The 23,636-nt window shown below is 43.7% G+C and overlaps 1 protein-coding gene across 1 annotated transcript in view; it reads left to right on the top strand.

The window, feature by feature from the left end:
* EVC (EvC ciliary complex subunit 1) overlaps positions 1-23,636 on the top strand; it is a 675,738-nt gene that overhangs the window by 574,643 nt on the left and 77,459 nt on the right. Inside the window, exon 17 of the mRNA XM_078678487.1 lies at positions 7,337-7,442. Coding sequence (XP_078534613.1) covers positions 7,337-7,442 — 106 coding nt within the window. The remainder of the gene's footprint in view (positions 1-7,336; positions 7,443-23,636) is intronic.

Here is a 23,636-nt window from a genome sequence, read left to right on the forward strand (position 1 = left end):
CTGTCCTTTGAATCACTTCCTTACAGAAATTCCTGTCACCGTAAACTGAAACTTCTTTGAATAACTGCCTGTCGAACCTAATCGCATTAATGAAAGGAAATATCATCCCAAACATCTAAAATGGCCTCCACACTATTCAAACAGTCTTTCCTTAATTTCCACACAAATAATAAGCTCAGCCCACCGGCCCTCGACATGACTCTTCCTTCTGTGACTACACGGAACATTCCTCTCTTTTCTTTTCATCATCTGTGGCCTTCCCTGGCTTCATGAGATCGTCGCATGCCGAAAGACCTCGCCTTTTCCCCGCAAGTCTCCGGTCACAAAGGCAACACCTGAGCTGCCCGCACGAAAAACTCGCCTACTCCCCACGAGCCTCCGATCAAAATGGCAACAGGCGAGGAGTGTGGACTGCTCCGTTATCAACTGCCATTCTTTTTTAAAATGCCGGTAAGCCTCAAAATAAATACAAATTCCTATCTTAGCCCCTAGAAGTCATATTTTATTTGGAGTTTCACGAAATAGACTTCTCCCATAACCTTACTTTTGAGATACAATTTAACTAAATAACACCAGTACCTCGATGTTTTTAAAAACAAAAGCTTCCTTATTCTCTTAAGTTCAAGTAAGCACCGAGTTTATAACGTATGTTTCAACATAAACTTGATCAGCCACACTCCTTCTTTCTCACATCAAACAACATTAATCATAGAACCACTTAAAATACGTATCTGTTCCTGAAGCAGCAAAAAAGAAGGAAGAGAAAGGAGTGTTCTACGGTTTTACGATGTTAGAATTCTATGTTTTTTTGTGTCTATTTTGTTAAAGGAGCTGCTGTGTGGTGGCATTAAAGGAGAAATACAATAATGTTAGCCTCCGGTCTTGCCATAAAATGTAAGTAGTCTGTTGTTTTTCACAATGGAATGAGACAAAATAGTTATAACCATAACATACCGATAGACAATCAACTATTTTTCAACTCTAAACTGTGGATGCTTGCTGAAGTTAAGGTCAAATACTATTCTGAGATCATGTACCTCTGGTGCTGCGAGAATGAGAGGACAGCTGGTTAATGCGTGATTGACCAGATCCTGCCAGGTCATCAACAACTTAGTCCGTTGCACAATTGTCCTTGTTATCTTCCCTTTGCACGATTTTCTTCTTTTCTGATGGGTATTGTAACGTTGTTTAATTTATAAATCATGAGGGAAACAGGTTCTTGAAGCAAGAGGTGGGTTTATTCAACCTCATCCAGCAACAGCCCACAGCAACTGACAAGAAGAGAATCCTACAGGTACAACATTCTACATTCTAAGAACACAGGAGCTCTCTGAGCCCTCTAGTCTTAAAGGAGCATGGAAGAGAACATCACACATCTCCCTTCTAGACACTTGAACAAATGAGAAAGGTATGCAAAACATTAGGAGAACATGAGAGAACTAAAATTAAGTAACTCACATAAACACCATTAGCAAAGATAATAAAACAAGAAGCATATTCAAACATAATCTCTCAAATACACAGGAGCTCTGCGGGTTCTTTGACTCCTTCTAAAGGAAGAAGAAGGAGAAAACCTGTCGAAGGAAGAATTAGACAAAAAATGCAAATTATCATGTGAATCATCAACATGAACAGAGTCCCTTTGAGAAGTCAAATATGGATCAACAACAACAACACAACTCTTATTCCATATTCTCCCATCATCAGTTTTAACAGCATTTTTAAAGATCTTAATCACAGCCCTAATATCAGTATATTTAGACCAAGGTCTACATCCTACAGGAGTCTTAATCTTCACAAAATCTCCAACTTTGACTTCCTGATAATGGACATTTTTTACCTTGTCAAAGTAAGACTTGCGAGCATCTTGTTTGAGTAATTCTTTTGCCCTCCAAGCACCAATGTCATTGTCCACCAGACCTTTATTCATGCACATCCACCCAGGGCACAATAAAGTGTTAGGAACCCTCCCTTTGAAGAGTTCAAATGGGGACCTGCCTGTAGAAGCATGAGGAGCAAAGCGATAGGTGTTGATTCTGTCCTGAAGAGTGGACTTCCAATTCAGACTGGAAGAACGAGCGAGCTGGATAGACTCCTTCAATGTCTTATTAACTCTCTCAATAGCACCATTGGTTTCAGGATGGTACAAAGAACACTTCTTATGAACAATCCCAAATTTTTTTAGAAAATCAGCAAAAACGAGAGAACAGAATTGAGGCCCATTGTCAGATAATAAACTGTTAGGAAAGCTCTCCTTATTGAACAGAGGTTCTAGAAATTTAATGATAGCCTCAGAAGTGATATCTCTGACAGCAGAAACTTCAATCCATCTAGAGTAAAGGTCGATTAACACAATAAGATAAGGAGTATCAGAAACTCCTGAAAGAGGACCTACGATGTCGATAGCAACCTCATCCCAGGGATGACCCGGCAAAGTCCTTTTTACCATAGGCATGTGTCTAGTTTTTAAAATCTTATCACTAGCACAACACTCAGGACATTCTCTGACCATTCTCTCAATTTCTAAGTCCATACCTGGCCACCAAAATTGCATGCGAAGTATCTCCTTGGTTTTTACTATGCCTAAATGACCACAATGAGCATGTACTAATAGTTTTTTCCTTAATGTGCCAGGAGGAACAAGTTTAGTCCCTCTAGTTAAAAGACCATTATTAACCGAAAGTTCATCAGAAATTAACAACCAAGGTTTAACCAACCTAGTGTTATTCTTCAAAGATTGTATGACACTCAAACTTTCTTGATCCTTCTCCAATTCTACTCTCCATTCAGATTCATCAATTGCACCATCAGTCACCTCACACACATTCGTAAACTCCTCCCAGTCACCTGAGTCATCAACTTCAGAGTTATCAGAATCAACTAATCTTGACATACAATCCGCAGATTTATTAGCTAAGCCAGGAATGTACTCCACATCAAACTCAAATTCTTGTAATGAGACAATCCACTTTCTGATCCTGGAAGATATCGCATCTAGTCCTTTCTTTGAAAACACCTCTCTCAAGGGTTTATGATCAGATAAGACACTAACTTTCGTGCCCCAGATCAAATTTTTGAACTTCCTTAAAGCCCAAAAAATTGCGAGAGACTCCCTCTCTATTACCGAATAATTGCATTCCGCACCCCTGAGACAGCGAGAAGAACAGCAAATCAAGGCATCCTTCCCATTCTTCTTCTGAACCAAAACCGCCCCAAGTCCCTTATCACTTGCATCAGTAAACATGACCGTGGGAAGACCAGGAACAAAAGCATGAAGAGAAGGTGCCTTTCTTAACTCATTCTTGATGCATATAAATTCTTCCTTACATTCATCCGTCCAGTCAAAGACAGCATTTTTTACCGTTAACCTCCTCAAATTGCAAGTTTTGTTGGCAAAATTAAAGATAAACTTACCATAGAATTCTACCATCCCTAAAAATGAGAGAAGTTCATCTCTACTCCTCGGCTCTTTTACTTTATCAATTGCCTCAACCAATTCCTTCTTAGGAAAAACTCCATTACCAGTAATCCGATGACCTAAATAATTGACCTCTTGTACCCTAAACCTACACTTAGACCTTTTTAGAGTCATACCAGCACCATCCAAACGTTCCAGCACCAAAGAGACCCTTTTATCATGCTCAACAATGCTGTTACCATAAATCAGCAAATCGTTCTGATAGCATTTGACACCCAATAAACCCCTTAGGATCTTTGACATAACTCTTTGAAAGACAGAGGCCGCCGACACAAGGCCAAACGGCATCCTCCTGAATTTAAAAGTACCCATGGGTGTTACAAATGCGGTCAGATCTTGAGAGGAGTCATCCAACTCCACTTGATGGTACGCGGAGGCAAGATCAAGTGTGGTGAAATATTTAGCACCTTCCAACGTACAAATCATCTCATCTATATTTGGAAGGGGGTACCTATCAACTACTACCTCCTTATTTAAGGACCTCAGATCAATACAAAGACGAATCTCTCCAGTAGGTTTCTTGGCTATGACCACTGGAGCAAGCCACTCAGTAGCCTCAACTGGCACAATAATGTTATTTTTGACAAGTTTATTTAATTCTTCCTGAACTTTAGGCTGTTCCACCAGAGGGATCCTTCTGACTTTTGCCACAACAGGCAGAGCATTATTTTTCAATTTAATGTTGTGCTTGTAACCACGTAGACAACCCAAATCATCTTTAAAAACGTTAGGGAATTGTTTAGCTAAACTCAAAGATAACTTTTCATCACTCATGTTGCTTATAGTATCAGATATTTCATGAACTTGAACCTGAGGAGATGCATTGGGGTCCAATGTAACACCTAACTGACGTTGATGAAGCCAACCCAACAGTGCATCCCCCTTTTTTGACACATAAACTTTACCCACAATAATGTGAGAACCAAGTTCAATCTCAGCCATAAAATATCCTAACATAGAAATGGGTTTCTCACTATAACCTAGAGGCATAATGTCACATCTAAACAGTTTCACTTTCTTTTTAAACAGATCAATGAATAGTTTTTCATCAATTATCGTTATCTTTGAACGAGAATCAAATTTAAAATTTACCATACAATTTTCTACTTTCACCATGAATGAAGGATGATCTGGTTCACTATCTTTCACCTCAAAACATATAGATCTCACCTGTGGCTGAGACCATCTCCTCCTAGAATTGTCAGTACCTTGTGTTCTTGTCCTGCAGAATTTCGCATAATGACCTTTTTTATTACATAAATTACAGGTTACCTTTAAAGCAGGACAAATGGGTGCATTAGCTAAATGAGTAAATTGACCACACCGAAAACATGAAAACCTATTATAAGAAGAATTTGAAGGCCTAACTTGTTTTTCTTCAAAATTATCTCCCACAGTTCTTTTAACTTGACAGATCGTCTCATCTACTTTTACTTCATCTTTCAATTCAGACATTGCAGGTTTATCTTTTTCTTTTTTAAGTTCCCCAACACATTTTGTCATGTGTTCAACCTGTTTTGCGATTTCCAAGACTTCTTCAAGGGGAGGTTCATCTTTTAACCATAGTTCCTTTCTGATTTCATCATGTGCACATCTTAACACAAATTGATCACGAATCCTCTCATCAAGAGATTGACCAAAGTTACAGGACGAAGCAAGTTTCCTTAAAGAAGATACATAATCTTCCACCGACTCATCTTTCTTCTGTTCTCTTAGGCCAAAATGGTATCTTTCCATTATTGTACTGAGACGTGGTAAGTAATGCCTATCAAGCTGAACAATCGCTATTTCATACTCATTTAAGTTCCTCTGTTCAGCAGCTGACAAATCAGGCAAATGCTCAAGTACATCCTGTCCTTCCCCTCCTAGACAATGTAATAATAGAGAATGCTTTCTTTCGGCACTCAGGTTTGTTCCACAGACTCTTGCATAGTTAGCAAAGATTTTCTTCCACTTCTTCCACTTTACGTTTGGCTCACCCGGACTTGTTAAGAAAAACGCAGGTTGTGTTACATTCTGCATATTTTATAATTCAGCTTCCTTTATGTAAATAAATGTATGTCTTTTTTTTTTTAAATAGGCACTTTATAGGTCTTATTAGTAAAATACACCTTGTAATCTACTTACACCTTGTAATTCACTTGCAATTTGACTTTATCACTTGTAAATGTAGGTTTTTTTTTTTTTTTTTTTTTATATATCTTGGAAAACGATAAACAAAGTACACAGCCTTTTTCTTTTATTCTCCTCTTCTGCGTGAAGTCAAAACGTTATAATGCTCTCCACGTTTATTTCCCTTTGGAAGACGTTCTATTTAGAACAGACAGAACAATGCAGCAGGTTGCGCAAGAAGTATAGAACTGTACCGCGGCTTGAAACGCAACGTTCCGTTTCTCTGAAACGCAGAGAAGTCAAGAGGCAGCACGTACTGTGCGCACCGTGACGTCTACTCCAGCGCGAGTACAAGATGAATGACGTAGACTCGCGAGCAGGCGCGAGCACGGTAAAACGCTCGTTGTGCGCCAAAACAAGCCAGAAGTCTCTTTAGACAATCTCAAACCATGCGCCTTAATAAATTTTAAGCTCTGACTGCCACCCGCTCCCCTCACCAGATGAACGCAGCCGCTGGGAAGACTACGCTTCACTTCTTTTCAAGCAGCCGCTGGAGGAGATATCAGGTCAGTTACTCCGCTGTGTTGTCGAGTTGAGGCGTTTACTCCCGATCGTCGCCAATGTAATGTTGTTTAATTTATAAATCATGAGGGAAACAGGTTCTTGAAGCAAGAGGTGGGTTTATTCAACCTCATCCAGCAACAGCCCACAGCAACTGACAAGAAGAGAATCCTACAGGTACAACATTCTACATTCTAAGAACACAGGAGCTCTCTGAGCCCTCTAGTCTTAAAGGAGCATGGAAGAGAACATCACAGGTATAATGGCCAGGCATTCTGGAGTGGACTGGGTGGCCCTTTCACGTTTGGTAGAAATATTGGCGCAGAACTAAGTGCCGTGTAACAACCAATTGTCACATTTATGATTTAGGCAACTTGAGTAGAAGGAAAGCATACAGAGTGAACCCTTATCTGCCGCCAAAGGCATTTCTTCTCACCCAGCTGCATTGGCTTCCACTGAAGCAGAAAATGTCCTTTAAGCCTTGTGCTTCTGCTACAAGTTAGACGAATACTGACACACCTCTGCATTCTCTTATCAAACCTTATGTTCCATCTAGGAACTTAAGATCCACTGGTGCCATGCTGGCTAGCATCCCTAAAGTGAAAAGAGCTCCCACTGGGAGCTCTTTTAGCTATCTAGCACCCAGACTGCAACTCTCTTCCTCTTTCAGTCCATTAGAACCCTTGGAATCGAAAAAGTTAAACACCTGGTTGTTCAGATTGAGCTGATTCTGCGGTAAAGGAGGTGCATTTGGCCTACGGCAGTTTGGACCTTAGCACTGAGACACTTTGTTTTGAAGTAGCTATGTATTGTACAAGTTTCACAATCATTATTTCTGCTTAGCAACCTAAAGAAAGCCTCATGAATGTCTCATGTGCAATACAATGTTAGCTTCATATGCACAACCTTCACATCCATAGCAAACAGCATTGGCCTCATTCACAAACTGCATTCTCACTTGTGGCAGATGCCCCGCTGTCATGGAGGAGTCTCCGCACTTAGGTGGATTTTTCGCACTTTGTGGAGATTCCCCCCGAGTGCAGAGACTCCTCCATGACTGAGGGGCCTCCACCACAAATGTGGAGGCCCTGTGTGGATCAGGTCCAAGCTGTTTAACAAATATCATCATGTTTAAATGTTACTATGCTATGCGTTGGCTGTTATTGAAATATATTTCTTTTATAGAAAAGGCTCTAGACAACAAGAGGAGAAAAAAGATTGAAGCAAACGATCAGAATATGAAACAGAAGATCGGTGGACCTCTGACTGCAACATCTGGACTTCAGCACAGGTAAGCACAAAGGGAAATTTTACCTTTTGAGCTCTTTCAGAAATACTTCCAAGAGACTGGGCTGGGAGGACTATGTGCATCCTAATTTCGAGTACAAAAACAGGTAAACTCTTCCTATAAATCCTAGTGGGAAAACTGTCTATTGATATCGCAAAACAAGGGGTACTGGCTTTCTGGGTGCTTGCCAATCTGCGTTTTCAGTGTGACAATCACAGCAATAAGGCTTTTTGAAACTAACTGTAATTATGAAATTGGTTGCTGCATTTTTAATTTTCAGCATTTCAAAACCAGTGTGAAAACATTCTAGATAACTTGTCATTAGTGATAGCCTATTTCCAAAATACCTTCTGAACAGGTTGGAGGAGCCTCCAGTCTAGAGAAAAAAGGAGTTTGGTTTACCCAGTCCTGCATTACTAACTATCACCAACACTAGCATTCCAGAATGTTACTTTGTTTGCTGGTGTCCACTTTGGTGTTGTGATGTATTGTGACATCATTCACCCGATGGGCCTTTGAAATATGTTGAACATGTCGGACCCTGTTCACATTCGTACTTTTTGTCATAAATGTGTGGTTACGGCAAGAAATACCTCATTTAGTAATTTTGTCAGGAATTTACAGAACAATTCTTTGCAGGCATGTATTGATTTACTAATATAAGTGTGTCTACTATTCAGTACTAAATACCATGGAAAGGGGTGGAAATTATGCAACACAAGTCATGGTTAGCCTAAATTGTTTGTGAACGTCCTCAACGGTGCTTAATTTGTAAAAACAGTAAGTGCCAGGGCCCATATGAAGGGCTCGGGTAGCAGGTATTAGTCGTTTTTAATGTGTATTTAATTAATAAACAACTGTTGTGCTAATTTCTAAATTAGGCAAACAGCACCACCATGTGGCATACATTCCGATGTTAACAACTGCTGGTGGCTAGCCCCGGAAACCATCAGCTCAGATTAAGCACTTACCCTCAAAAGTGCAGTTGTCAGCATTCACAAACTGAAATCTAACCCCTTCCCACCAAGGAAATGATTTTATTGTAACTCCCTTTCTATTACGAGAAGGGAAGTGTTTCACCCCAGATGTGCTGAAGGTGTAGGGAAATGGCTTCCTACAATGGTAAAAATGTTTGCCAAGGGAATAAAAAAAGTTACATTTTCAAAGCAAGCTGTAGTCCTCAGTCTGTGCGTAAATCTACGCCATGTGCAATTCGGCACAATGGAAATAGGTGCCCATGGAGCATGTCCTGTTAGAAATGGGGTATCTAGATGGCAGAGGTAGGTACCTTTGTCCAAGTAGGAATCCCTCTTCCTAGTCAGGGTAAGGGGGATCCACTCCTAAAATAACACCTGCCCACCCCCTTGGTAGCTTGGCACGAGCAGACAGGCTTATCGCAGAGGCAGTGTGTAAAGCATTTGTGAACACACACAGTAATACAGTGAAAACACTACAAATGGACACCACACCAGTTTAGAAAAATAAGTAATCTTTATCTAAACCAAACAAGACCAAAACGACAACAATCCACACTACAGTAATAAAAATATGAATTTCAAATGATAGAAATAGTTCAGTTCAAAGCAAATTGCAGATCTGACAATTTTCACGCAAAGTACCTTGGATGCGTCACGCACACAAACAAAAAGGATTGTAGTGAAGGTGATGCGCCGGTTCCTTGCTCCAGGGGAGGTGTTGTGTCAGTTCCTTCCTGGAGATGAGGTGATGCCTTGGTTTCTTACTGCATGGTGAGATGATGCGTCGGTTTCTTACTGCGTCCCCCACCGATACGACAGACCTGTACCCGCGATGCAAGTATCCGGGACGATGCGTGGATTCCTGCAGCCTCACAGCAGGGCTTGCGTCAGAATAGGTGTAGTGATCTAGGACTTCGGAGACCGGTGCACTCGATGCGGCATGCAGCGGTTTCTATACCCGCAGGCAGGCGCTCGTTGGTTCCTTCGGCGATGCGTCGGAAACAGGCACGGATGTGTCATGCTTCTCGTTGTTGTGTTGCTTTTCGAGCTCCCAACGGCCAGAACAACCTCCAGAGGCCCAGAAAAAGCTACAGGCACCTCTTGGTAGTTCAGAACTCCCAGCAAGGAAGTTCAGGGGAGCTGGAGGTGAACTCTTTGTGTCCCTGAGACTTCAGAACAGGAACCAAGCTCTTCTTCAAGCTCTTGGAGTTCGATAGAATACAAAATTATTATAAAAGTACATTACTTATTTTATTGATGAACTGCACGATTACTTAAAATCTTTACAGTATAAAAACTTAATGAACATCCCCCCCCCCCACGTGCCCCGTCCACACATAAAAAGTAGATACCACTTTGAGTTAAAATGCAGACAATTAATACTGCTTAGTTGTCCAGAGCAGAGTTCTTTTAAAAGGAGGAGAGTATGGTCACTCCATTGTTCCACAACAGATGAAGAGAGGCGCATAGAAGTTCGGTAGAATCAATTCATACACCAAAGCCGGTTGACGAAAGGTGGGTTCCTCGTTGGGCCCTTAGACCAACCAAGATTAGATGACTGGGGCCGATGAATTCCAGTTGCTTTACAGGCACACGCTAAATTAGCTGTGAGCTAGCATCATTGGGGCCACCGGTAGGGCGCAGACCCCAATATCGGAACCCTTAGGATTAGTGGCCGTTAAGTGGGAGTCGAGAGCCATTTTTACCAGATGTATGAATTTCCCAACTCTGGCGATCAGACAGGTCGTGGAGACAGAGAGGCACCATTCCAAGGCCTCTCTGCAAGTTCTGTAGCCTAAGTTCCATAAGGTCGGACGCAGAAAACGATGACGGTCGTTGGCCAACTTTGGGCAACAACACAGCAAGTGTAGCCAGGATTCTCTGTGATAATTGCATAGACGACAGGCTATGGCGCCATCCGTTCGTGCCCATTTAGGGTTAAAGTCCGCGGTCCTGAGGGCCAAGAGGCGAAAATACAGAATTTTCTTTCTCGCGTGGGTGGATACTGGGTCTTGCAGGTATATGTGGGGTTTTTCCAGAGATATATGATTTGTCCAGGGCCTGAGTTAGTGGGTTATGCCGAAGGGATGCAAGGTCAAGCCCGAAAGAGATGGTCTGGACTTGACGCTAAACGGCTTGGGCCCAGGCTGAAAATGGAATCTCATGCAGGCTCTTTCTCTCGATTTTCAGTACATCAATGGCTAGTTCCACCTTGGAGTGCCATGGGGAGCCCACTTCACCAAAGATTGTTTTTAGGAAGTGCTTTAGGGTGTGTACTGGCGCTTTCAATACTCTAATGTAGAATTGTAACAGGTCCCCCAGTAGTGCCAGCTCTGGTCGCTTAAGGCCTATTTCTAGCCTTAGCCTATTGTTCCTTGCATGTCTGGGGGCCTGTAGCACCATCTTGTAGGCTTTCGCCTGGGCCGCATTGACCTCTTTGTCAAATGCGCCTGGGTAGGCTATATGCCCATACGAGATGGCGGGGATCAGTTTAGCCCTGAGCACTGTCAGCATTGGTTCGGCTGAGGGACTGGCCAAGCGATGACTTAAGCGTCTTAGCGACAGTAAGGTTCTGTCTGTTTTTGGTTAAACTCCTTCAGGTGTTTGGCTGCTGTGGCACTCTCGGAGACCCAGGTGCCCAGGTAGTTGTAGTAGGATGAGGCAGTAACGATACGGTGCTCCCCCAGGGACCATGATGCTTCTTTTTTGTGGGGGTATTTGTCAAAGATGACGATCTTGGTCTTGCTTACGTTGATCCGTAGGTCATTTGCCTTATTATATGTGGCAAGGCTGCTTAACGCTCTTTGGAGCCCCACCCTGGTGTGATCCATGACCACCGTGTCGTCTGCATACCGGAGCATTTCCAAGACGAGCTTCCGCATCTTTCAGGGCTGTCCCCATGTCCGCAGTACAGTTAAAAAGCATGGGGGCCAAGACGCACCCCTGCTTAAGGCCAGAATTGGTGTCTATTCTTGCCGATGTTATTGTAGGACTTAATTTCACCTTGACCCCGGTCCCCTCGTAGAGCGCTTTTATGGCTTTTAGCAGGACTTGTGGTAGCTCCCAGGAATCAAGTTTTACCCAAAGCCGACCTCTGTTCACACGATCAAAGGCTGTAGAGTAATCTATGAAACCGCAAAACAGGGGCGGCTTATTCCTCATATTGGCCTTCTTCGCGAGGTAGGAGAGGGCTGTGATGTTATCGAGGGTGGAGCTATTAGCCCTAAAGCCGGTCTGTGTGGGCGGGAGAATGCTGTTCTTGTCCACCCAATTCTCCAGATCCCTTAGAAGAAGGCGGGCGTATATCTTTGCTTCTATGTCGAGGAGAGCTATAAGCCTATAATTGGCTGGGTTCGTATGATCCCCCTTTTTGTGAATAGGGAATAGGATTGAACCTTTCCAAGAAGTTGGCAGAATTGCAGTGGCAAAAGAGTGGTTAAATAAAGGGGTAAGTCTGGATGCAAAGAAGGCTGAGGCAGTTTTGAGGACCTGGGCCGGGATCCCGTTTGGGCCTGGGGCGCCATCGGTTCTAATGGCCTTGATGCACTTTAAGACCTCCGCCTCTGTGAACTTTCCAGGCCGGGTCGGACTTGGTCCTTCTGTCGGGTAGCTTTCGGGTTCGATGGTTGTAGCCGCCAGCTTGGACCACGCAAAGCTTCCGGGGGTGGGCCTGTTTGGCGCACAGGTGTACAGCCCCTTGGCGTACTGTTCCCAAACTTTCCCTGCAACACTGTTTTCCTTGTGCACGCCTCTGGGGGTCAGACTATAAAAGTACATATATAAAACCACTTTCCAATGTATAATTTCCATTAAAAGTTAAAAAATACCATAGTTCATTTTATCCTTAATAAAAATTTGAAATTTAGAGCTATAAAAAAATGGTCAGTTTCCATGGTTTTTTGCTCCTATTATATACTTTTCATCCAGTAACTATTTCTAACGCTGTTTTTTTCCTTTTATTCATGCAAGCCCATAGAAACGAAGCTAATGTAAAACAAGTCAAAGAATCAGATAAACTCTGTAAGAAATATAGTGCCACCCTACATTGTTTAAAATTCATCTTCTGTAATATCGGCTTTAGATAGCTATCCCTCTCCTTTTTATACAGTTTGCAAAATAAAACCAGGTGCAAATCAGTTTTTCTTGACAAGCTGTCACATGGGCACAGAATGGTTGTCTATTTTACCAGGATAAAATAAGTGGGATCATATTCAGATGAAACCTTAACAATATGCATCTATAGTGTGAGTTTATAACGTCTGACAGGTAAAAGAAATGTCCTCTCTCGATCACTGTGGGAATTGAACTGTAATTTACCACTGCCTGCTTCTTACCATGAATTTCCCTTCTCTCCTAATCTACTCTCATCCTAAACACATTTTTTACCTTTTCCTTGGAGAACTTTCTGCATTCAGCTGGATTCTGGAACAATTGAGGTAACCCAATTTTGTTCAGATGTTTTTCTACATAGTACAACCATCTGGATCTTATTATTATTATTATTATTATAATATAAAATTTATACCGCGCTCAGTAACCCGGGGGCATCCCGGCGCTGTAGACAGCAGGAAGCAACACTCAACTCAGTCGCTACACCGGAAACAGATGGGTCTCCTCCAGTTATCCATATTTAAACAATTCTTGATTATTGTATGTGTCAGGGGGAGTGTGTTCCTTTTCCAGATTGCTTGCCATAAAAGGACAGGGGCCAATTGTATTGAATCGGTGATATAGGGGAGTCCCAGTTCTAAGTGCCAAATGTAGTTAGGGGTCGAGATAGGGAGGCCAACTAGGGATTTAAAAAACGTATTTTCTATAGTTTGGAGCGCCCCCGTTTCTACAGTGCCCCAAACACCCACCCCATACATCACTGCTGCCGTAACTTTGGCCTGGTAAATTTGTTTTATTGGTAATAGTGGTCTATCACCCACATTTTTAGCAAACGTTTTTACAGCCAACAGGGTTCTTTCCACTACCCCCCTGCGTCCTTGCACTAGCTTTGTCTATGCCAAATCCTTATCAATAAGAATCCCCAAGTACGGGAAGTAATCCATGACCTCTATCCTCTCATTCTTCACATGGAGGTACGGTGTTCTCTCTCTTTTCCTTACTCCCACTATCACTGCAAAGGACTAGGTCCGGTTCACCCTCAAATCAAGTGAGTCCATAAACAATGCATACAAGGATATGAGGTGCTGAAGGCCGGAGCCCGTCCTGGCCATCAACACTGCATCATCTGCGTATGTCAGGAGAGGTAGAGGTTGCAAGGTAAATATTGGCACATCTCTTGTAGACTTGATAAGGGCTTTTTCTACTCCATTTGTATAAATGGAGAAGAGAAATGGCGCAAGAACACAGCCCTGCTTAACTCCTGTGGCGATTTTAAATGGGCGTGTACAGCCTCCATTGTTTGTATAACGTACTCAGCACATAGCGTTGGAATACATCTGTCTAATAAAGTTTAATATTAATTGATCATCTCCCATCTTCCTCATGATAGTCCACAGCTTTTCATGGGTCACACAGTCGAAATCCGCCGACAGTTCCATGAAAGCCATGTATATCTTCCCCTCCTTCATCCTGGTATATTTTTCTGTTATGAGTGACAGATTTAGGCACTGATCTACGGTGCCCCTTCTCTGCTGGAAACCATATTGGGCCTGAATTAGGATATTATTTTCTTTGGCCCAATTCTCTAACTTAGAGATGAAGAGCCGTCCCATTAGCTTTGCTGTAGTGTCCAGCAGGGATATTGGCCTGTAGTTTTTTGGGTCAGACTGTCCCCTTTTTTAAAAATAGGGACTATAACTCCAACATACCAAGATTGAGGGGGGCCAACTCGGATTATGCTGTTCATCACGTTCGTCAATAATGGTGCCCATAGGTCTGGTATTCCCTGAAAAAGATCTATAGGGACACCATTCGGACCAGGGGCCTTGCCTGAACTGCACGACATCAGACTCTTCCTTACTTCACCGAATGAGAAGAAAGAAGAAGGCTGTTGCCCATATTCCATATTCAGAATTGGGGGTTGGGATGTAGAGGCAAAGATATTCTAGAAATGGGCAACTCACGCTTCCTCGTCTACATTGTTGTCTACTGTAGGATCTGCAGGATTTTTAAAATGTGGTGCATTTATTATCATCCAGAAATCACGGCTGTTACCCATTTTTGCTGCCTTTCAAAGATCCTCCCATATAGTTTCTTTTATTGCCTTCTCTCGATTTCTCCTATTAAGTTTATATGTAGCCCGCAGTCCCCTGATTTCATCCTGATTTCTGGGTCTACTTTTCAGAGCGTGGATTAAAGCTCTCCTTGCCACTGAGCATGGTGAGTCAAACCATCCCCTTTCAGATCTCTTATTAATATCTTTAGTGCGTGTGAGTCTGTTTTGCCTGCTCTAGGAGATCACAGAAGGCCATTACCATTTCATCTGCTTGGGCCTCAGGTTCTAAGCATGTTGCTATATTATTAAGTGTGGGGGATATAATTTTAGCAGTCAGGTTAGGCTGATTAACATGGGTCCATTTTAATTGTATTCCGTTCCTTCTTGCCACTATTGGGGTATCCATGTTTTGAATTTTTAAAGGTTCCCCTCTCGATGTTTTCATCTGTAGTAATAGAATAGCATGGTCCCTATAGATTGTAAATTAATGTTCTAACCTAGTGGCTCTTAAACTGATAGGGGCAGTGACTAACATATAGTCAATAGTAGACTCTAGGTCATTTCTTTGGAAGGTTGCACCCATCTTCCCTGATAATGTTTCTAGTTCACCCGTCATTACCATGTTTCTCTCTGCTAGGGTCCTATTTGGACAGTTGCCCCCCAAGTCCTCTATACCACATATAGGAGCTGTGTTGTATTTGCAGGGATATATATGAAAATCTCCCACCCATAGAAGATTAAAAGGACAGTTACTGCTATTGTTTGTGGCATATTCTATCGCTTTATCAACCTCTTCCACAATAGCATATTTATTTGGGCCAGTCTCATTGTTATGAGTATTAATTATGCCTTCTTAATGTATCTCCAGTGTAAGAATATGGGAATTTTCACTTAAAGATTCGAATTTTAATACCTTTCCTGGAAAGTTATTCGAGATTAAGGTCAGAATACCCCCTTGGCCCTCCCCGAACATGAAGGTTTAGCTGGCGTTTGATAGGAGCAATACCCATTTACAAAAATTGGGTCAACCAATCACGTCTCCTAAAAACATATAATATCATGGTCTTACCACATTTTTAAACAATTTACCTCACTTAATTTTAAACAGTATCTGCCGAATTCCATGAGGCTATCTTTAGAAATATTTTACTAGGCCCCTTTTGTGGCTCACTCGAATTAGAAATTGTTTAGTTGGTGGGAGTCCGGAGCCCTAGACTCTCTAAATTGGTTTGAGTGATGTTGGTGGATTGGTGTAGTTAATCACACTCTTCCAGGTCGGTTAATGGGGCAAATCTATTTTCAAGGGTCAAAGTTTCAATCCTCTGGGGATCTCCCCCATATTTCCATGGGCGATTCTCTCTTTGAAATAAATTTGATCTTTGGAGTGGCCAGTAGGATGGTTTAAAAAATAGCCCAACGGTAGAACAACGATTTCAGAGTTTATTACGGAGTCAATTCCCAAATATTCCAATATATATCTAACTATACATTTTTTATTAAAATTTAAAACAATACAACCTCCCGCCAGTTCTTGTCTCGCTGGACCCTCCCACACAGCCCTTCTAGCCATAATCATCTGACTTGAAAGATTCCCAACTCTCCCCCACGCCCTCCAATTTTTCTGTCAGCCAGTGTAATGCTTTGTGGATCAGTTGTCTCGTAGATTCCACTTGGCCCTCATTCATCTTCGGTGCATTCCCTAGGACCAATACCAGGAGAGCAGCTGCCGGCGGTAGATGTAGGATATGTAATTGACTATGTATTTGGGCGGCATTCGCTTTATCAGATCTTTGGCGTCCTCTTTGGTTGTCTGGCCCTCTCTCTAAGCCAAATTGCATTTGTCCTCCAGATGTAGTAGCTGCATTGGTGGGAGAAGTAGTGATAATGGGTATTTTGTAGTGATACGCATATCACTTGCATTTTTCCCGCATAGTAGATTGTTACTGGATCTACGTGAGGTCGCACTCACGTTTTGCATTGACCGGTTAACTGGGGCATTACTGTGAAGAAATGGGTACTCTGTACTTCGTATAGTTCCCCTCACAGACCCCCTCCCATCTACACTACTTGGATTACTTTGGGTTTGAGTCTCTTGTTCCGCACACCTTCTTACATTTGGCTTATTACCCTCTAGACCTTTCTCTAAGGGCGCCATTGTCCCTAATAACTGTTCATTCTTTTCCAGCTGTAGTTCAATGACCAATAGCTTCCCTTCCAGCCTTGCCAGTGTAGCTGTAATAGGATTCAACATCGTGGCTACTAGAGTCTCCAGTCTATGCCATATATCCTCATTTGTCAAAGGGTCAGTAGTTATATTGGCTACTGGGATAGCATCTTGGTCCTGGGTGTTCTGGGAAGTTTGCTCCTCAACACGGTTCCCTCTTTGTTTATCTTTATCTTTAGTTTGTCTGGAGCCCCTTTGCTGGTTTCTGATTCTGTGCCCCCCCCTCTTTTCCTCTTCCCCGTTCTTTCCGAAGCACCTCCACTGGCCTTTGCTCCCCCTGCACCCCTGGTGCATAATCCAGACTTTGCTACCTGTATTTTTCGGGTGGGGGGTTTGCGCCCTTCTCCTGCGTCTACTATGGCCTCCCTCTGTGTTTGCTCTGAGTGTTGTGTTAGGATCAGGGTAGATGCAGGGTTTATCTGAGGGAGCGGCTCCAAGGATAGGCTCCTTTGCGTTATCTCTGTTTCATGTTCCAAGACCGAGGTGGCTTTGGTGAAAAAAGAGTCAAGTGTCCCCACAATTCCCTGGCCCCTGCGTCTACTCATCGTATCCCAAGCAGGGATCCACAACAGGTCTAATTTGTTACCCTAGGGGTTACACTGCCCATTTATTTAATAGTAATAGATACGCAGAGTATAGATCAGTACCTTATTCTTGTAGCAAGCGCTTAGAGGGTGGGCTCAGCCCGGCCTCCTTCAGACACCGACGGGCTTGGACGGGCCCGCCCTTGGCCTGGGCTTCGCCCGGGCATGTCCCCGCACATGTCCCGCGCTATGGGGCTCTGCTGGCGCTTTATGAACGTCGGCACCCCCAGGGGCCGCTGGAACTTGCAGTCCTCTGTGCTGGCGTGTCAGGTCCGTTTACTTGCTCCTCTGGGTGGGGTCATGCGGCTACACCCACCGCGGGGCTCTGCTGGCTTTATGTGCGTCGGCACCCTCAGGGGCCGCTGGTACTTGCAGTCCTCTGTGCTGGCGTGCTGGTGTGTTAGGTCTATTTACTTGCTCCTCCGGGTGGGGTCATGTGGCTATCCAAGTCAAATTCAATGGTATATTCTCCTGGATTGATTGTTTGAGAAGTTCTTTGCAAAGGGTAACAAAGTCCATGGCTGACTCTGTGGTCTAGAAACTGGGGCTGAGAGAGCCTGCAGGCCTGGGAAACGACGTCACTCTTCCACAAATGCAAGAGTCGGACCCTACAAACAGCAAAGTCCTTTTTCCTTTCCTTGGCGACTGCAGGCCAACCCCAGACAGCAAGCAGCACAGGGGCAGTACTCCTCCTCAGTTTCTCCAGCTCTTCTCCTTGGCAAAGACTCCTTGATTTCCCAGAAATGATCTAAAAGTCTGGGGTCTGGGCCCCTCTTTTTATACAGCAAAATCCTTTGTTCTCTGGTGGCAGAGAAGTCCTGTGCTCAGTCAAAATCAGCTGTCTCCTCTCTGGTGCAGCTTACTGGCAGGAGGTGGAGACAGCATTGTGGAAGGCAGACCAGGCCCATTCAGATGAAAGGAAATCTCCTCCCCCTACTCTAAATGCAGCCCAGGTCTATTCAGCCCAGCCCTGACTCATCCAGACTATCTGGAGCCACTGCACCTCCCCAGCCCCTGTCGCCCCAAAGCCAGACCGTCAAAACCCATCCTAGCAGAGGCACACTGGATGGCTAAGCAAGAAAATACCTACTTTCCAAAAGTGATATTTTTAAACACAGAATGCAAAACTCACCCTCACTAAAAGATGCATTTTAACATTCTGAATTCAGGCATACTAAACTGTATTTCCCTACCTTGTTCCCAGGAGTAGTTATGTTTATAAGATGTTAAAAGCAAACTCCCCATTTTATTTATCCCATGGGAACAGGTAGTGTTGCAATAGTGAAAAACCAAATTGGTAGTATTTCACTATCAGGACATGCCACGCACACCAGGGCATGTCCTACCCTTCACATACACTGCATCCTGCCCCCAGGGGTACCTTGGGCCGACCTGAGGGGTGACTAACATGTAAGAAAAGGGAAGGCTAGGGCCTGGCAAGGGAGTGCACTTGCCAGGTCGACATGGCAGTATCAGACTGCACATAGGCTCTGCAATGGCAGGCCTGAGTTACATTTGCAGGCTGCTTAGGTGGGTGGCACAACCAGTGCTTCAGCCCACTAGCATCATTTGATTTACAGGCCCTGGGCACACTATACTAGGGACTTACTAGTAAATCAAATATGCCATTCATGGAATCGCCAATCCATAACAATAATTTACAAACGGAGTACTTGCACTTTGGCACTGAACAGCACTGGCAAAGTGCCCAAAGCATCTAGACAAGGAAAACAAAGTCCAACACGCATCAAAAACACAGGGGCCAACGGCAAAAAATACAGGGGAAACCCACGCCAATGATGCCAGGTCTAACATGTCCCATGATATTCACAGGATTACTCCTGAAAAGCTGTGCCACCTTTGCCTGATGCAGCTTTCCCAGCTTTTTTTTGTCCTCATTTGCCATTACCCCCGTGTGAGGAAAAACCACCAACCACCATTGTGTGTCTATGTATCCATGGCCAAAGATCGACAGGTTGGCACTCAGACCGAGACACAGATGTCTTTCTGGCGGAAGAGGGAAGACCAGCACAAGATGGGCGTCCTACTATACTCCATCAAGGTATATTGCAACCAATAGGACATCAATTTCGCCAGGAAGAACCATTGCTTTAGGTCCTTGGAGCAGAAAGTAGGCATAATCATAGGACCCGGAAAAAAAAAAAAAAAAAAAAAAAACCCGGAAATCCTAGCTCCATTTTACCAATAAGTCCCAAAAGGCACGCCTTTTCTTACTGCCGGATCTAGCCAGGTCGGTCCTTGAAACTTCGTATAGGGACGCCAACCACCCAGAGTATGTAGGGGGTGTAGTGTCTGCCCAGAACCTGCATATCTGTCTTCTTGTCAAGAGGATTGCAAAAAAGAGAAAAGATCCGTCTTGCCCAGAGATTTTTTCGTTGATCCCAAAAATAATTAAAGGGAGTGTAATACATAGTGGGGTCTTAAGTATGGAACTCAGGGCATCCTTCACTTCTTCCCAAAACTGACTGATAGCAGGGCAGTCCTTAAACATGTGCACATCTGATGCCTCTAACAGGTCACATTTGTTACATTTTTTCCCAGGAAGAAACTTTGCCAGTTTTTGTGGGGATAAATATGCCCGATGCAAAGTGAAAAGATGGTTTCGCCTCAGCCATGCTGGCTTCACAATCTGGTATAAAAGGCTAAAGGAATCCAACCACATCTGTTCACAGTTAACACTAACCTCTCCTCCCTACAATTCCTCGGCAAGTTTAAAATCTCCGTCTATCTCTTCCAGGATCGCCCAGTACCAGCAGGAAACCTCCTTGCCTCCCCCTGGTCTTGTCATCAATTGAACTTCCAGATTACTAGAAATTCCCAAGGGGATGCCCTTCCTAACCATTGCCTGAGCCCAACTAGTCTGTTGCATATGTTTGAATCTTGAAAGGGCCGGCCCGACTCTCTCCCGCAGTTCTTCCCATGACACCATAGAGCCGCTAGTCAGCAGATCCCCCCAATGCAAAATTTCAGCCTCCTTTATTGGGCTAGCCAGACTGTCTTTAAGACAAGGTGGAGTGCCTGGCGAGTCCCACATGGGTGCTAGGTTTGAGAAATAGCTGAGCCCTGTGCACTTTCTCAATTTAGCCCAGCTTCTAGCCAGTGATTGAAGTATTTTTAATTTTACTTTTTTAAAGAATTTCTGGTCCCCAAACTTAAAGAGGAAGCCGTCCGGTGGAAGATCGGCACCTTGTAGCATGGCTCTAAACATCTCTCCTCTGGAAGAAGCTGATGGTGATTTTAAGAGCATTCTAGAAAAAGATAGCTGGAACGCCCATGCGTAATACTGCAGGTCTGGTAGTGTTAGCCCTCCTTTTTCCCTCCTCCTCCTGAGCTTCTTCCAAGCCAGTCTGGTCGCTCCATATTTCCAAACAAAGGAATTTAGCTCACGTTGACATTTGTCTATTTGAGTGGAGTCAAAAGCCAGGGGGATGGAATTAAACAGAAAAGTGTATTTAGGCAGGATAGACATCTTGATTAGGTTTGTCCTCCCCAAGATGGAAAGAGGGAGGTGAGCCCATGCCATTAATTTTTTTTGGCATTCTTTATGTACTCGATCAAGGTTCTGGGCAGCGATTTTATTGATGTCTTGGAAAGTTCTAATCCCCAGATATCGCATAGAAGGAGCAACGTCCAAATGAGTGGTATTGATGTTCCATGCCATAATTTCCGTTTTATTGGCGTTTATCTCGTAACCGGAAATTTTGCCGAACTCCTCCGCCCTCTTAATCACCCTTGGGAAAGCAAGGTCCAAGTCAGATGTCATTACAAGAATGTCGTCAGCATATAAAGCTACTCGCTTTTCCCACCCTCCAAAACTAAAAGGTATGATATCAGCCTCATCTCTAAGAGTCTGAGCAAACGGCTCAATATAGAGATTGAAGAGAAGTGGGGAGAGCGGGCAGCCCTGCCTTGTTCCCCTTGTAATCTTAAAAGGCTCTGTCAGGGAGTTGTTTACGGATAGTTGGAGTTTATATAATAGAGCTACCATTCGGCAGAAGCTCTCAGGCAAGTTGAATTTTCTCATGACTGCTGACAAATAGGCCCAATTAACCCTGTCAAAGGCCTTAGTTGCGTCCAGGGTTAGGGCAGCCAGCGGAAGGGAGAGAGTGCAGGCAATATCGATAGCCCCAACTAGATCGTGTGTAAGATCTGCTAGATGTCTGCCTTTTATAAACCCCTTTTGATCCTCATGAATTATTGAAGTAACCACCCCCCCCAACCTATTAGCCATAATACCGGCGAAGATTTTATAGACGCTGTTGAGGAGTGATATTGGGCGATATGATCCACACTCCTTTACATTTTTTCCCGGTTTGGGTATTAAAACTACCGTGGCGTCGTTCCAAGACTTTGGGGGGGTCTGTCCCTACCAAAAGAATGCTGTTGAAGAGAGTGGCCAAAACTGGGGTAATCTCCTCAATGAGCACACGATATAGTTCCACCGGTAGACCATCGGGGCCGGCCGCCTTCCCACGTTTCCCTTGCCCAATAGCTTTATTGATCTCTTCTACTGTGATCTCTGTCACCAGGGCCATTCTTTGCTCACATAAAAGCCTTGGCATAGATATATTATTAAGCCAAGCATCTCTCGCCACCGGATCTTCACAGGTATCCTCTTTATAGATGGCCTGGAAGAAGTCCTGGAACGCACTACCAATGTCTGACTTTGAAAGCCGAGAAGCTGCTTCCCCTTCCACCCTGATCTCAATTATATGGTTCCGAGCTTGGTCGGCTTTGGTTTTCCAGGCAAGAATCTTTCCTGCCGCCTCGCCAAGATCGAAGTGAGAGTTCTTACTCGCTTCCCACCTTCTGGCGACCCTAGCCTGTAAAAGGCTATCCAGTTCAGATTTTAATACAACAAGTCTGTTTTGCTCCTCCCCTGAGCCAATATGGGCGCCTACGTTGTTCTCGATGTCTTTCATTTCTGCCTCAAGCTTCTCAATGCTTTCTCTATATTTTTTACTTCTATAAGAGGAGCGACTAGTAATACAGCCCCTCCATACCGCTTTAAGAGCGTCCCACACGATCGGAGCCAGAAAGTGCTTGGTCTCTAATCAAAGAAAGGTAGTTTCTTCTTCTTCAAGTAAAATAGAACGGTCTAAGGACCAAGAGGCATGGGTGTGAAGCTGGCCTGTTTTTAAAGTGAATAAGATGGCCGAATGGTCAGAAAGATGTGACGGGAGGTAACTGATGTCTATTACTAGGTCTTTGAGGCTATAACTGAATAACACATAATCGATCCTAGATAAGTGTTTGTACTTAAAGTTACGGAAAGAGACACCCAACTTATCTCCCGCCCTTTCCCTTCAAACATCTGCCAGGCCTATTTGTGACATTATTGTTGAAAGTACCTGCCTAGATTTGGAAAGAACACAGGCTCTAGAGCCTGCAGACTTGTCCAATTTTGGATTTAAGACCATGTTAAAATCGCCAGCCCAAATTATGGGGTCGTGGAAGGCAAGCAGGTGGTCACAGATAGTGTTCATGTAGGATGGGTCGTCCTGGTTTGGGCCATAATACCCGATCAAGGTATATGGAGAGCCGTCTAACACGACCCTTACCAAAAGCCACCTGCCGCTCTTATCCTCCCTATACTCTACTATTTGAGCTTTGGCCAGCTTTTTAAAAATGACTAGGACTCCCCTAATATTCGCCGATTTATCTGTGCCCAGAAAGATGTCTATCCACTTTTCTTTTCTTAAAAACTCTATTGTTTCTGCTTTGAGAAGATGTGACTCCTGGATGACAATGACCTGCGCCGGGGAGTCTCTTAGATATTGAAAGATTTTCGTTCTTCTACCTCTCGTGCGCAGGCCATTGACATTCCAGGATAAAAAACGTAGCTGTGTCATCACATCCCACCTCACTAGCCCATCCAAACACCCTGAAATTCTATTATCCTGATTTCCTTTGACAGAGAATACACTGGTCTTATTAGTACTCTTTAAAATAAAACGAGGATTTTGGCCTACGAGGATTTTTTTCAATTTTAACCCTACCACCCTACGTGATAGCCCCCACCCCCCACCCCCTGGAAAACCCAGCCCTACTTACACTGGCCTGATGAATTGCCAGTTTTCTGCACCCTCCACCAGTCCTACCTCCTCATCCCCCCCCCCACTGCCGAGCTGTGTCATGAGTAGTGCATGATGTTTTCATTCTCCCTGTATAATAATATAAAACACCATCAGTGCCCTTAAGCCCTATTACCTTTTATTTCTGCCT

The sequence above is a fragment of the Lissotriton helveticus genome, chromosome 2_2 (genome assembly GCF_964261635.1).
Source record: "Lissotriton helveticus chromosome 2_2, aLisHel1.1, whole genome shotgun sequence".
NCBI lineage: Eukaryota > Metazoa > Chordata > Amphibia > Caudata > Salamandridae > Lissotriton > Lissotriton helveticus.